General features: G+C 42.5%; 1 protein-coding gene across 1 annotated transcript in view; it reads left to right on the top strand.

The window, feature by feature from the left end:
- The window catches only part of LOC106572865 (sortilin), a 95,552-nt gene that overhangs the window by 75,439 nt on the left and 7,958 nt on the right, over positions 1-12,155 (top strand). The window contains exons 5-11 of the mRNA XM_014147408.2: positions 76-237; positions 2,704-2,777; positions 5,105-5,154; positions 7,680-7,807; positions 7,980-8,124; positions 9,093-9,248; positions 10,746-10,955. Of these exons, the coding sequence (XP_014002883.1) occupies positions 76-237; positions 2,704-2,777; positions 5,105-5,154; positions 7,680-7,807; positions 7,980-8,124; positions 9,093-9,248; positions 10,746-10,955 (925 nt within the window). The remainder of the gene's footprint in view (positions 1-75; positions 238-2,703; positions 2,778-5,104; positions 5,155-7,679; positions 7,808-7,979; positions 8,125-9,092; positions 9,249-10,745; positions 10,956-12,155) is intronic.

Genomic DNA, 12,155 nt, shown 5'->3' with positions numbered 1-12,155 from the left:
GTTCAATGTTCAGAATCGTTCTATGAGTTCAATGGGACATATCATCATTTGGTTTGCCTGTCCTGCTCCTCCCAGGTGATCCTGACAGGTGATGTGTCTGGCAGCCTGGGATCTCGTATCTTTATCTCCAAAGACTTTGGGAACAGCTTTGAACACCAGGACCTTCCCTTCAACCCTTTGATGCAGATCACATACAACCCCAGAGATGCCAACGTACTCCTGGTTATCAGCAACACTGTGAGTCTGGGGGGGGGTCAGGGGGGGGGCGTGTGGAGGGTGAGGAGTACTACAAATTATTATTCTCTTAACACCCAGACCCATCGACACACATAACCTATCAGTACTTTTACAACACCAGTTGTCTAGTCAGCCTCATCATGTACCTCTCAGGGTTGATAGAAGCTGTTTAGAGCCTCTCTGTCTAAATCACTTTATTTAGAGCTAAATTGAAATGTTTCTTACAGAAGAAATATGAGAAACGTATACATGAGCATGGTAGCAATTGAATGGGAACAGTTTGGAGATCATGGGAAAATGAATTGAATGGGAACAGTTTGGAGATCATGGGAAAATGATTAGACCAAAGGTGAGGACACAACAGTTCACCTGACACAAGATTGAATACAAACATTACACTTTATTTTTTGGGGGGACATTTTACATTTACTGTACTTTTTACTGCATTTGTTGATAAAGAAATTTAAAAAAATGCTCAGATGTGCGAGTGCCTTTTGAAATCTTTTTTGCAGGTGCCTGGCAACAGTAGAACAAGATGAAGGAGAAGGGAAACCGCACACTGCTCTTGATAGTATCACTGATATTTAATAAGCTTATGCTTACACGTGGCCCGGGGTTATACGCTTACACGTGGCCCGGGGTTATACGCTTACACGTGGCCCGGGGTTATACGCTTACACGTGGCCCGGGGTTATACGCTTACACGTGGCCCGGGGTTATACGCTTACACGTGGCCCGGGGTTATACGCTTACACGTGGCCCGGGGTTATATGCTTACACGTAAGCTTATTAAATATCAGTGATACTATCAAGAGCAGTGTCCTTTTTTTTCCCTTCATCGTGATAAAGAAATCTGAAAATGGTCTGAATACGTTCATTAGCATGATACGAATGTCTGGATAATGTGGGGTAGGTGCAACATAAGGATGTCTGGATAATGTGGGGTAGGTGCAACATAAGGATGTGCGTGTGACCACAAACGTTTCTATAGAAGGTGCAACATAAGACAAAAAAAGTGAGATGGCTAACACCTCTCCAAAGTGTGCACAGTGCCAAAGCATATTCAAATCTTCAACTATTAGGTACTTTTTGGAGCTCTACTTGCTGTGCCGTTGAGGAACTAGAGCAAGCACACTTGTAGATGTTTTGTTTGGAACACAACCCTGCTTCCCAGCCATCACACAATTACTGTTGTTGTTTACGCAATCCAAAAATGGTCCCTTTTTATAAATCGCAATTTGGGTCAGGTTGTCATGATATGAAAGTCTGATCTATTGCCAACATGATTTGATTAAGTTATAAAATATGATCTTACAGTGTTAGGCTTTCACAGGGTAATTCAGAAGAAATGGACCATAATGTTGATGCACATAGAAAAGAGGTCATGCAGTGGAAAAACGCACCTGAATGCAAATGTTCTTCACAATAAACACAGGCACATTCTGTTCAGAACAACCCCAGGCTATGACGACAGGTCATCTTGTAACTGTACATCAAACATGGTGATCATAAACGTTGACACTGTGTATATGACATGAGTTTCTTATGATATGGAAATGTGAAGTGCATATATGGACTCACGGTTGTCTGGCTTGCTTGTATGATATCAAAGCGGTATTTTATTATAAACCGTCTCATCTTTCAAAATAACATATAAGTCCTCTTAATTTACAGCATTCCCCCCCCAGTCAGACAACAATCATTTTAGCAAAAGTAGCTAAATTATCTGAAGGGATGGAGGGTAACTTGTTGTGGTTTCCAGTTCAGAACGTCTGTCAGTCTAAACCCATACAGCTGGGTGAAGCACAGAGCCAGGGCTCTGATGTCATGTTACTGTACAGGCGCTGCATTCCAATGAAGGCGCTTATCAGTGCCCAAATCTGACATTTTCAACCCGGATACGGGTACGAGTGTAAAGGGCTACATGTGTCAGTTGGCGCGTAAAGCTGTGGGAATCAAAACAAAACTAGAGAGAACATTATTGGGGCCATATATTTTGTTGTGAATATGGCAACAAAAGTTTATTTTTTATTTTTATTATTTTAGCCCTTTTTTTTTATCTTATCATTGCTGCAACTCCCCAATGGTCTCGGGAGGCAAAGGTCGAGTTAAGCGTCCTCCGAAACATGACCCGCCAAACCACGCTCCTTAACACCCGCCTGCTTAACCCGGAAGCCAGCCGCACCAATGTGTCGGAAGAAACACTGTTCAACTGACGACCGAAGTCATACTGCAGGCGCCTGGCTCGCCACAAGAGCGCAATGAGCCAAGTAAAGCTCCCCGGGCCAAACCATCCCCCAACTCGGATGACACTGGGCCTCCCGATCACGGCCGGTTGTGACACCCTGGGATCAAACCCGGGTCTGTAGTGACGCCTCAAGCACTGCGATGCATTGCCTTAGACCGCTGGCGCCACTCGGGAGGCCCAATTTATGTATTTTTAATACCCTTTTAAACCCTTTACAGAACGAGCTCTGGCTGTCAGAGGACTTTGGAGAGAACTGGAGGAAGATCCACGACATGGTGTGTCTGTTCAAATGGTAAGAGACATCAACTTTGGGTAAAGATATATAGCAAAGAGACATCAACTTTGGATAAAGATATATAGCAAAGAGACATCAACTTTGGGCAAAGAGACATCAACTTTGGGCAAAGATGTATAGTACAGTAGCAGAAGAACCCATCCTTACATGGTTGCCCACAGGGTAAGAGTTTGTAAAAGTTAGGATCTATTAGCAGCCAGTTATCCCATTGCTCATGGTCTGTTTTCAGTTCCTATAATGACCACTGTTGTTATGTAGACTGAACTGTATGTTCATTCCCTCTCTTAACTGCAGCTCAGTCCCTGTGGTTGATTTGCTGGAATTATATCAGCTTGACCTCTGCTCCCTCAGGTAGCTAGCTGATTAGTTGTAGATGTCGTATATTGAATAAACCCATAGAATTTGAATACTAGAATGGTGATGAACCTTCTTATGATGGTTCAAAGGTCAGACATATTGGTCAGGGAGATGGTCGACCACGTTTTGCTAGTGCTGTGCTAAGATATTGTTTAAAACAATGAATGTGAAGAATGTATCTGCACTGTATGTATGTTAGCTAGAGGAATGATTCCATAAATGCGCTGTATGTGTTTTAGAGGAATGATTCCATACATTTTTCTAATTAACTGCCAACATTCCATTCTAACAATGCAGTCAATCCACAGCCATACACTGGCTCGAATCAGTTTATGATAGGATTTAGACTGGCAGGTAGCCTAGCGGTTAGAGCATTGGGCCAGTAACTAAAAGGTCGCTGGTTTGAAAACCCAAGTCAACAAGGTGAAAAATCTGTCAGTGTGCCCATGTGCAAGACACTTAACCCTAATTTGCTTCAGGGGTGCCGTACTATGGCTGACCCTGTAAAATAACACATTTCACTGTGACACAAATATATGTATTATTTTGTATAACGTTGTAAATGCAACAAGTACTGATATTGTATCATATAATAGCACTTGCAGCTTTCCAAGAAAACCAAATCTGAGACATTTATGGTGTGTTAACATATATTTTTTTAGAGGCTATTTATATAGAAAATGTGTTTTTTAAAACATGTATAAACTGTATTTGTAATTATGACAAAATCCTAGGTTGACTATAATTCCATTACACAATTTGTGTTACATCACTTGCCTTACTTTTATTGTCCTGCATCAGTAAAAGCAGGAATTGCATCACCAATGCCTCTACTGCCATTCAATCCAATTAGACTGGTTTTGGATTTCTACCTGACCAAGATGGCTGCCATTTTCACCCAGTTATGGAACTTTGAGGGTTTAGTCCCTCTAGTAATTTAATAGGATCTCTATGAATAGACCAATAAGCTAGCTGATTTAGTTTTTTAGATGTAGTATGTTGAATAAACATACTAAATAAACATCAATATTGCCCCGACTGTTATCAGGGCACCATAAGCACTGTAAAACACACTGTAAAAGCAGGCAGTAAACTGGAATTCCAGTTATGTTAGTTAGTGTTTGACTATGTGTTCTCTGGGCCAAGCCCTACCCTGCAGAAGCTCTATTTTTGTGTAGAGGTATTTCCTGGTTCTGCCTGCATTGTGATGAAAGGGCGTCAGTAGTAGCTGTTGAGTGTTTGTTTACCCTCGCTGGTTCACTTTCTAGAGCTGCGACACCCAGAGCATCACAAGTAGTGTACAGTACACACACACACACACACACACACACACACACACAGCGACATCACACCACCCAGCCTCTTCTCCCAGTCCCTAAAGACACAACCTGGGTAGAAACACAGGAATATAGGTCAAACTTAACTATGGCATGACAATACTTTTTGAAGACAAACACAGCAAAGTAGATATTTGAGAAGGGCATGGCTGTACAGTATGTAATGTGGGAGGGAATGTGTGATTTAAACTGTAACCAAGACGATAAAGCAAGTCACCGAGGTCCCATTAGGACGGCAGGATCAGCTGTTTGTCTCTTCAGCCTGTCTCAACTTCCATCATATCTCCAACTGTACCAGTGTGTCCCAAACTATATCAGTCCAGTATACATTGAAAACGGTGATCTTGGTGCTGTACTAGGAACTAAACTTGTTTGGGTACAGCGGCAGGTAGCCTAATGGTTAGAGCGTTGGGCAAGTAACCGAAAGGTTGCTGGATCGAATCCCTAAGTGGACAAGGTAAAATAAAATCTGTCATTCTGAACAAGGTTGTTAACCCACTGTTCCCCGGTAGGCTGTCATTGTAAATAAGAATTTGTTCTTAACTGACTTGCCTAGTTCCATTTCTTAAAATAAATGTTTACAAAGGCTAGTAATGTGTGGTGACAGCTTGTCATCTTCTCTGTTTCCAGGGGGATGGACAGTAACATATTCTTCACCACCAGCCTCAATGGATCCTGCAGTAAGTGACAGACACCCCGTTCAATAGCTAATAAACTCTAGAATGTCTCTGTTGTAGTAGTAGTAGTAGTAGTAGTAGTAGTAGTAGTAGTAGTAGTAGTAGTAGTAGTAGTAGTAGTAGTAGTAGTAGTAGTAGTAGTCTCTCTAGTCGTAGTAGTCTCTCTAGTCGTAGTAGTCTCTCTAGTCGTAGTAGTAGGAGTCTCTAGTCGTAGTAGTAGGAGTCTCTAGTCGTAGTAGTAGGAGTCTCTAGTCGTAGTAGTAGGAGTCTCTAGTCGTAGTAGTAGGAGTCTCTAGTCGTAGTAGTAGGAGTCTCTAGTCGTAGTAGTAGGAGTCTCTCTAGTAGTAGGAGTCTCTAGTCGTAGTAGTAGGAGTCTCTCTAGTCGTAGTAGTAGTAGTAGGAGTCTCTCTAGTCGTAGTAGTAGTAGTAGGAGTCTCTCTAGTCGTAGTAGTAGTAGTAGTAGGAGTCTCTCTAGTCGTAGTAGTAGGAGTCTCTCTAGTCGTAGTAGTAGGAGTCTCTCTAGTCGTAGTCGTAGGAGTCTCTCTAGTCGTAGTAGTAGGAGTCTCTCTAGTCGTAGTAGTAGGAGTCTCTCTAGTCGTAGTCGTAGGAGTCTCTCTAGTCGTAGGAGTCTCTCTAGTCGTAGTCGTAGGAGTCTCTAGTCGTAGTCGTAGGAGTCTCTAGTCGTAGTCGTAGGAGTCTCTAGTCGTAGTAGTAGGAGTCTCTAGTCGTAGTAGTAGGAGTCTCTCTAGTCGTAGTAGTAGTAGTAGGAGTCTCTCTAGTCGTAGTAGTAGTAGTAGTAGGAGTCTCTCTAGTCGTAGTAGTAGGAGTCTCTCTAGTCGTAGTAGTAGGAGTCTCTAGTCGTAGTCGTAGGAGTCTCTCTAGTCGTAGTAGTAGGAGTCTCTCTAGTCGTAGTAGTAGGAGTCTCTCTAGTCGTAGTAGTAGGAGTCTCTCTAGTCGTAGTCGTAGGAGTCTCTCTAGTCGTAGGAGTCTCTCTAGTCGTAGTCGTAGGAGTCTCTAGTCGTAGTCGTAGGAGTCTCTAGTCGTAGTCGTAGGAGTCTCTAGTCGTAGTCGTAGGAGTCTCTAGTCGTAGTAGTAGGAGTCTCTAGTCGTAGTAGTAGGAGTCTCTCTAGTCGTAGTAGTAGGAGTCTCTCTAGTCGTAGTAGTAGTAGTAGGAGTCTCTCTAGTCGTAGGAGTAGTAGTAGGAGTCTCTCTAGTCGTAGGAGTAGTAGGAGTCTCTCTAGTCGTAGTAGTAGGAGTCTCTCTAGTCGTAGGAGTAGTAGGAGTCTCTCTAGTCGTAGTAGTAGGAGTCTCTCTAGTCGTAGTAGTAGTAGGAGTCTCTCTAGTCGTAGGAGTAGTAGTAGTCTCTCTAGTCGTAGGAGTAGTAGTAGTAGTCTCTCTAGTCGTAGTAGTAGTAGTAGTAGTCTCTCTAGTCGTAGTAGTAGTAGTAGGAGTCTCTCTAGTCGTAGTAGTAGTAGTAGGAGTCTCTCTAGTCGTAGTAGTAGTAGTAGGAGTCTCTCTAGTCGTAGTAGTAGTAGTAGGAGTCTCTCTAGTCGTAGTAGTAGTAGTAGGAGTCTCTCTAGTCGTAGTAGTAGTAGTAGGAGTCTCTCTAGTCGTAGGAGTAGTAGGAGTCTCTCTAGTCGTAGTAGTAGGAGTCTCTCTAGTCGTAGTAGTAGTAGTAGTCTCTCTAGTCGTAGGAGTCTCTCTAGTCGTAGGAGTCTCTCTAGTCGTAGTAGTAGTAGTAGGAGTCTCTCTAGTCGTAGGAGTAGTAGGAGTCTCTCTAGTCGTAGGAGTAGTAGGAGTCTCTCTAGTCGTAGGAGTAGTAGGAGTCTCTCTAGTCGTAGGAGTAGTAGGAGTCTCTCTAGTCGTAGGAGTAGTAGGAGTCTCTCTAGTCGTAGTAGTAGGAGTCTCTAGTCGTAGTAGTAGGAGTCTCTCTAGTCGTAGTAGTAGTAGTAGTCTCTCTAGTCGTAGTAGTAGTCTCTCTAGTCGTAGGAGTCTCTCTAGTCGTAGGAGTCTCTCTAGTCGTAGGAGTCTCTCTAGTAGTAGGAGTCTCTCTAGTCGTAGGAGTAGTAGGAGTCTCTAGTCGTAGGAGTAGTAGGAGTCTCTCTAGTCGTAGGAGTAGTAGGAGTCTCTCTAGTCGTAGGAGTAGTAGGAGTCTCTCTAGTCGTAGGAGTAGTAGGAGTCTCTCTAGTCGTAGGAGTAGTAGGAGTCTCTCTAGTCGTAGGAGTAGTAGGAGTCTCTCTAGTCGTAGGAGTAGTAGGAGTCTCTCTAGTCGTAGGAGTAGTAGGAGTCTCTCTAGTCGTAGTAGTAGTAGTAGGAGTCTCTCTAGTCGTCGTAGTAGTAGTAGTAGTAGGAGTCTCTCTAGTCGTCGTAGTAGTAGTAGTAGTAGGAGTCTCTCTAGTCGTAGTAGTAGTAGGAGTCTCTTGTGACAGACTGTCATAAATAGTTAATGTGGTTCTGGATTCCAAGATAAATAACTTGTTCTCCTTATCTATTCTTAAAGTTAGATATCATCTGTCTCTCCCTCTCAGATGACAGGGGGATGCTGGACTTGAGGAGGACTACGGACTATGGGAAGACCATCAAGACTGTTGCCACTAAGATCTTCTCTTTCGGCCTAGGGGGAAAGTTTCTGTTTGCCTCTGTTATGACTGGAACTGTAAGTATGAGGAAGTGTGTGTGTGTGGTCTACTTGTTTGCATAATGTTTGTGTTCCTGCTTTGAATGTAAGCTTGTTCTCTAAGCCTAAGGCCCTTCTCACTCTCTCTGTTTCTCTCTCTCTGTTTCTCTCTCTCTGTTTCTCTCTCTGTTTTTCTCCGGCCCTCCTCCAGGGTACTCTGAGGGTGATCCATGTGTCGACTAACCAGGGGGAGGAGTGGAACATGGCTCAGCTGCCTCCGGTTGGCCACGAGGAGTTCTATTCCATCCTGGCAGCCAATGAGGACATGGTGTTCATGCACGTGGACGAACCAGGAGGTGAGTCAATAGCCTATACTGTGTTCTTTCTTTTTATCTTAAAGTATTTCCACACAGTGTCTCAATAAATAACCAATGTTCTCTCCTCTTCCTGTCACTCTAGTTAACCATGTTGGATATGACCCCAATAGGACCAATGTTCTCTCCTCTTCCTGTCACTCTAGTTAACCATGTTGGATATGACCCCAATAGGACCAATGTTCTCTCCTCTTCCTGTCACTCTAGTTAACCATGTTGGATATGACCCCAATAGGACCAATGTTCTCTCCTCTTCCTGTCACTCTAGTTAACCATGTTGGATATGACCCCAATAGGACCAATGTTCTCTCCTCTTCCTGTCACTCTAGTTAACCATGTTGGATATGACCCCAATAGGACCAATGTTCTCTCCTCTTCCTGTCACTCTAGTTAACCATGTTGGATATGACCCCAATAGGACCAATGTTCTCTCCTCTTCCTGTCACTCTAGTTAACCATGTTGGATATGACCCCAATAGGACCAATGTTCTCTCTTCATCCTTTCCTCTACTCTTCTATTCCAGTCTTCCTCTCCTCTTCTTCATTTCTTTCCCTTTCTCCTCTTAATACAGCTCTCTTTAAGTTTGTAAATGCACCTCATGATCCATGCTGTAGCCTGCATTCACTTCTTCCCCATCTTAACACAGCACTCTTTAACTTTCTAAATGGATCATGACTTGGTTCTGTATGTGTCTAGACACTGGTGTTGGCACCATATATGTTCTCTATGACAGAGGGACTGTTTTAACATCCTTACATCTACCCATCTAAGTAACCTAATTTTAAAAAATCCCCATAATCCATCCGTTTTAGAGAGTAAATCTCCCTTCCTCTTCTACTCCTCCCATCATCTCATCCTCTGTTCCTCTTTTCCTTTCCTCATCACCTCCTCTCTTCCTCTCCTTCACTTAATACAGTAATAGAACTGTCTCTCTCCTATATGTCCCCAGACACAGGCTATGGCAGCATCTATGTGTCAGACGACAGGGGTACAGTGTACTCTAAGTCTCTGGAGCGTCACCTCTACACCACCACAGGGGGAGACACTGACTTCACCAACGTTACCTCTCTACGAGGGGTCTTCATCACCAGTATACTGGCAGAGGGTAGGTCTACACACACACACACACACACACACACACACACACACACACACACACCTAAATGCACGCATAGACACACACACACACCTGCTTTAAGTGCCCCAACACTTAGAGCACTCAGACTCCTGTGTCCTCCGATTACGGTGTATTATATGCCAGTTATGAGGCCCAGTATGACTTTCCTTAGCTGTTCAGTGTGAGATCAGCTGCATGTCTACAGCAGCTCAGAAAGATCCAGTAGACCCATATACACTGGATTTATATATACACTCCATCTAACTTTAGGTATCAGCTGTCTGAGCAGCTTACCGATCACTGTACCTGTACACAGCCAATCTGTAAATAGCACACCCAACTACCTCATCCCCATATTATTATTTATCCTCTTGCTCTTTTGCATCCCAGTATCTCTATTTGCACATCATCATTTGCACATCATCATCTGCACATCTATCACTCCAGTATTAATGCTAAATTGTAATTATTTTCACCTCTAGGGCCTATTTATTGCCTACCTCCCTACTCTTCTACATTTGCACACACTGTACATAAATAGAAAAATCTTTATTTTCTTTTGTGTTATTGACTGTACGTTTGGTTTATGTGCAACTCTGTGTTGTTTTGGTCGCACTGCTTTGCTTTATCTTGGCCAGGTCACAGTTGTAAATGAGAACTTGTTCTCAACTGGCCAACCTGGTTAAATAAAGGTGAAATTAATAAAAATGTATTTATATGGACAGTGAAGCAACAACTTTGTCTCTTTACGCCAGTATTTGGGATTTGTTTCATATGAGGCGACAGTACAGAATGTCACCTTTTTATTTTAGGGTATTTTCATGCATATTTGTTTTACTGTTTAGAAATGAAAGCACTTTATGTATCTAGTCCCCCCATTTGAAGATGTTATAATTATATGGACAAATTCACTTGTGTGTATTATGATGTAGTCAAAAGTTTTTAGTATTTGGTCTCATTTTCCTAGCATACAATGTGCGCCCAATAGAAATGAATGGTAAATAATGTATTGTGTCATTTTGGAGTCACTTTTATTGTAAATAAGAATAAAATATGTTTCTGAACACTTCTACATTTTAAAGTGGATTCTACCATGATTTTAGCAAAAATAATTGGGAATAATGATGAGTGAGAAAGTTACAGGGGTACAGAATATACCCCCAAGACATGCTAACCTCTCAGTATTACCAATAATGGCGGAGGATAGCATTATTTTTTTTTGGTGGGGGGGGGGGTGATCCTTGTTCTTACTTTAATATACTATAAGTGAATTTGTCCAAATACTTATTCAAATGGAGGGACAACATGCATAAAAGATACAAAGTGCTTTCATTTCTGTACTGTCGCCTCATGAAATATTTGATCGAAAATCCAAAATGCTGGAGTATAGAGACAAATAATTCATTTAAAAAAATACAAATAGCTTCACTGTCCAAATAAATACGTTGGGGGGGAGTAAATGTCTGTTGTTGTATTGTTGTCCAGATGGCTCGGTGCAGTCCGTGGTGTCCTTTGACCAGGGAGGGGAATGGGTGCCCCTGCAGAAACCTGCCAACACCAAGTGTGACTCCACAGCCAAAGACCCTGACAAGTGCAGTCTCCACATCCACGCAGCTTACAGCACGGCTATGAAGCTGAACGTCCCCATGCTGCCTCTCAGTGAACCAAACGCTGTAGGACTCATCATGGCTCACGGTAAATCGCACACATCTCCTTATTCATTCACCTGTTCATGACTGTGTCAATTTGACTAAGAAGAAAAGTCTGATCAAGCGCTAACACTCCGAGTCCCAGGCTTGACTCGGCCCGCTCCTGACCACTATCCCCTACCCTCTGACTCCCGCCCTCAGGGAGTGTTGGCGACACAATCTCTGTGATAATACCCAACGTGTTTTGGTCATTCAGCAGATGCTCTTTATTTTACCCAGGTTGTGGTATCCAATTGGTAGTTAGTCTTGTCTCGTCGCTGCAACTCCCACACGGACTTGGGAGAGGCGACGGTCGAGAGCCATGCGTCCTCCGAAACACAACCCAACTGCACTGCTTCTTGACAATGCCCATAACCCGGAAGCCAGCCGCACCAATGTGTCGGAGGAAACACCGTGTACTGCGCCCGGCCCACCACAGGAGTCACTAGTGCGCGTTGGGACAAGGACATCCCCACCCAGAATCTCTAGTGGCACAGTGATGCAGTACCTTAGACCACTGCGCCACTCGGGAGGCCCAGCAGACGCTCTTACCCAGAGCGACTTAGTGAAAATTCAACTAAGGTAGATAACCACAGTTGCTTTATTGAGAAACGCTTTACTTGCAATGACTATCAGCTAAATCCGTGCTAGTAGCAGAAGACAAGTGTTAGAATAATATGGCTTTGACCTCACATTTTAACCTTAAGTCATTAAATTACATGATTTATTAAATGGCGGTACGTATAGTAATTTCTACTTTGAAAAGTTGCAGAAATCAGATGTAAACCTCACTGTAAAAATATATCCATTACAATTGTATGTATGTATGTATGTATGTATGTATGTATGTATGTATGTATGTATGTATGTATGTATGTATGTATGTATGTATGTATGTATGTATGTATGTATGTATGTATGTATGTATGTATGTATGTATGTATGTATGTATGTATGTATGTATGTATGTATGTATGTATGTATGTATGTATGTATGTATGTATGTATGTATGTATGTATGTATGTATGTATGTATGTATGTATGTATGTAGTATGTATGTATGTTGTATGTATGTATGTATGTATGTATGTATGTATGTATGTATGTATGTATGTATGTATGTATGTATGTATGTATGTATGTATGTATGTATGTATGTATGTATGTATGTATGTATGTATGTATGTATGTATGTATGTATGTATG

Source organism: Salmo salar, chromosome ssa15 (assembly GCF_905237065.1).
Source record: "Salmo salar chromosome ssa15, Ssal_v3.1, whole genome shotgun sequence".
NCBI lineage: Eukaryota > Metazoa > Chordata > Actinopteri > Salmoniformes > Salmonidae > Salmo > Salmo salar.
The sequence above is the reverse complement of the archived record's forward strand: the minus strand, read 5'-3'. Positions and strand labels throughout refer to the sequence as shown.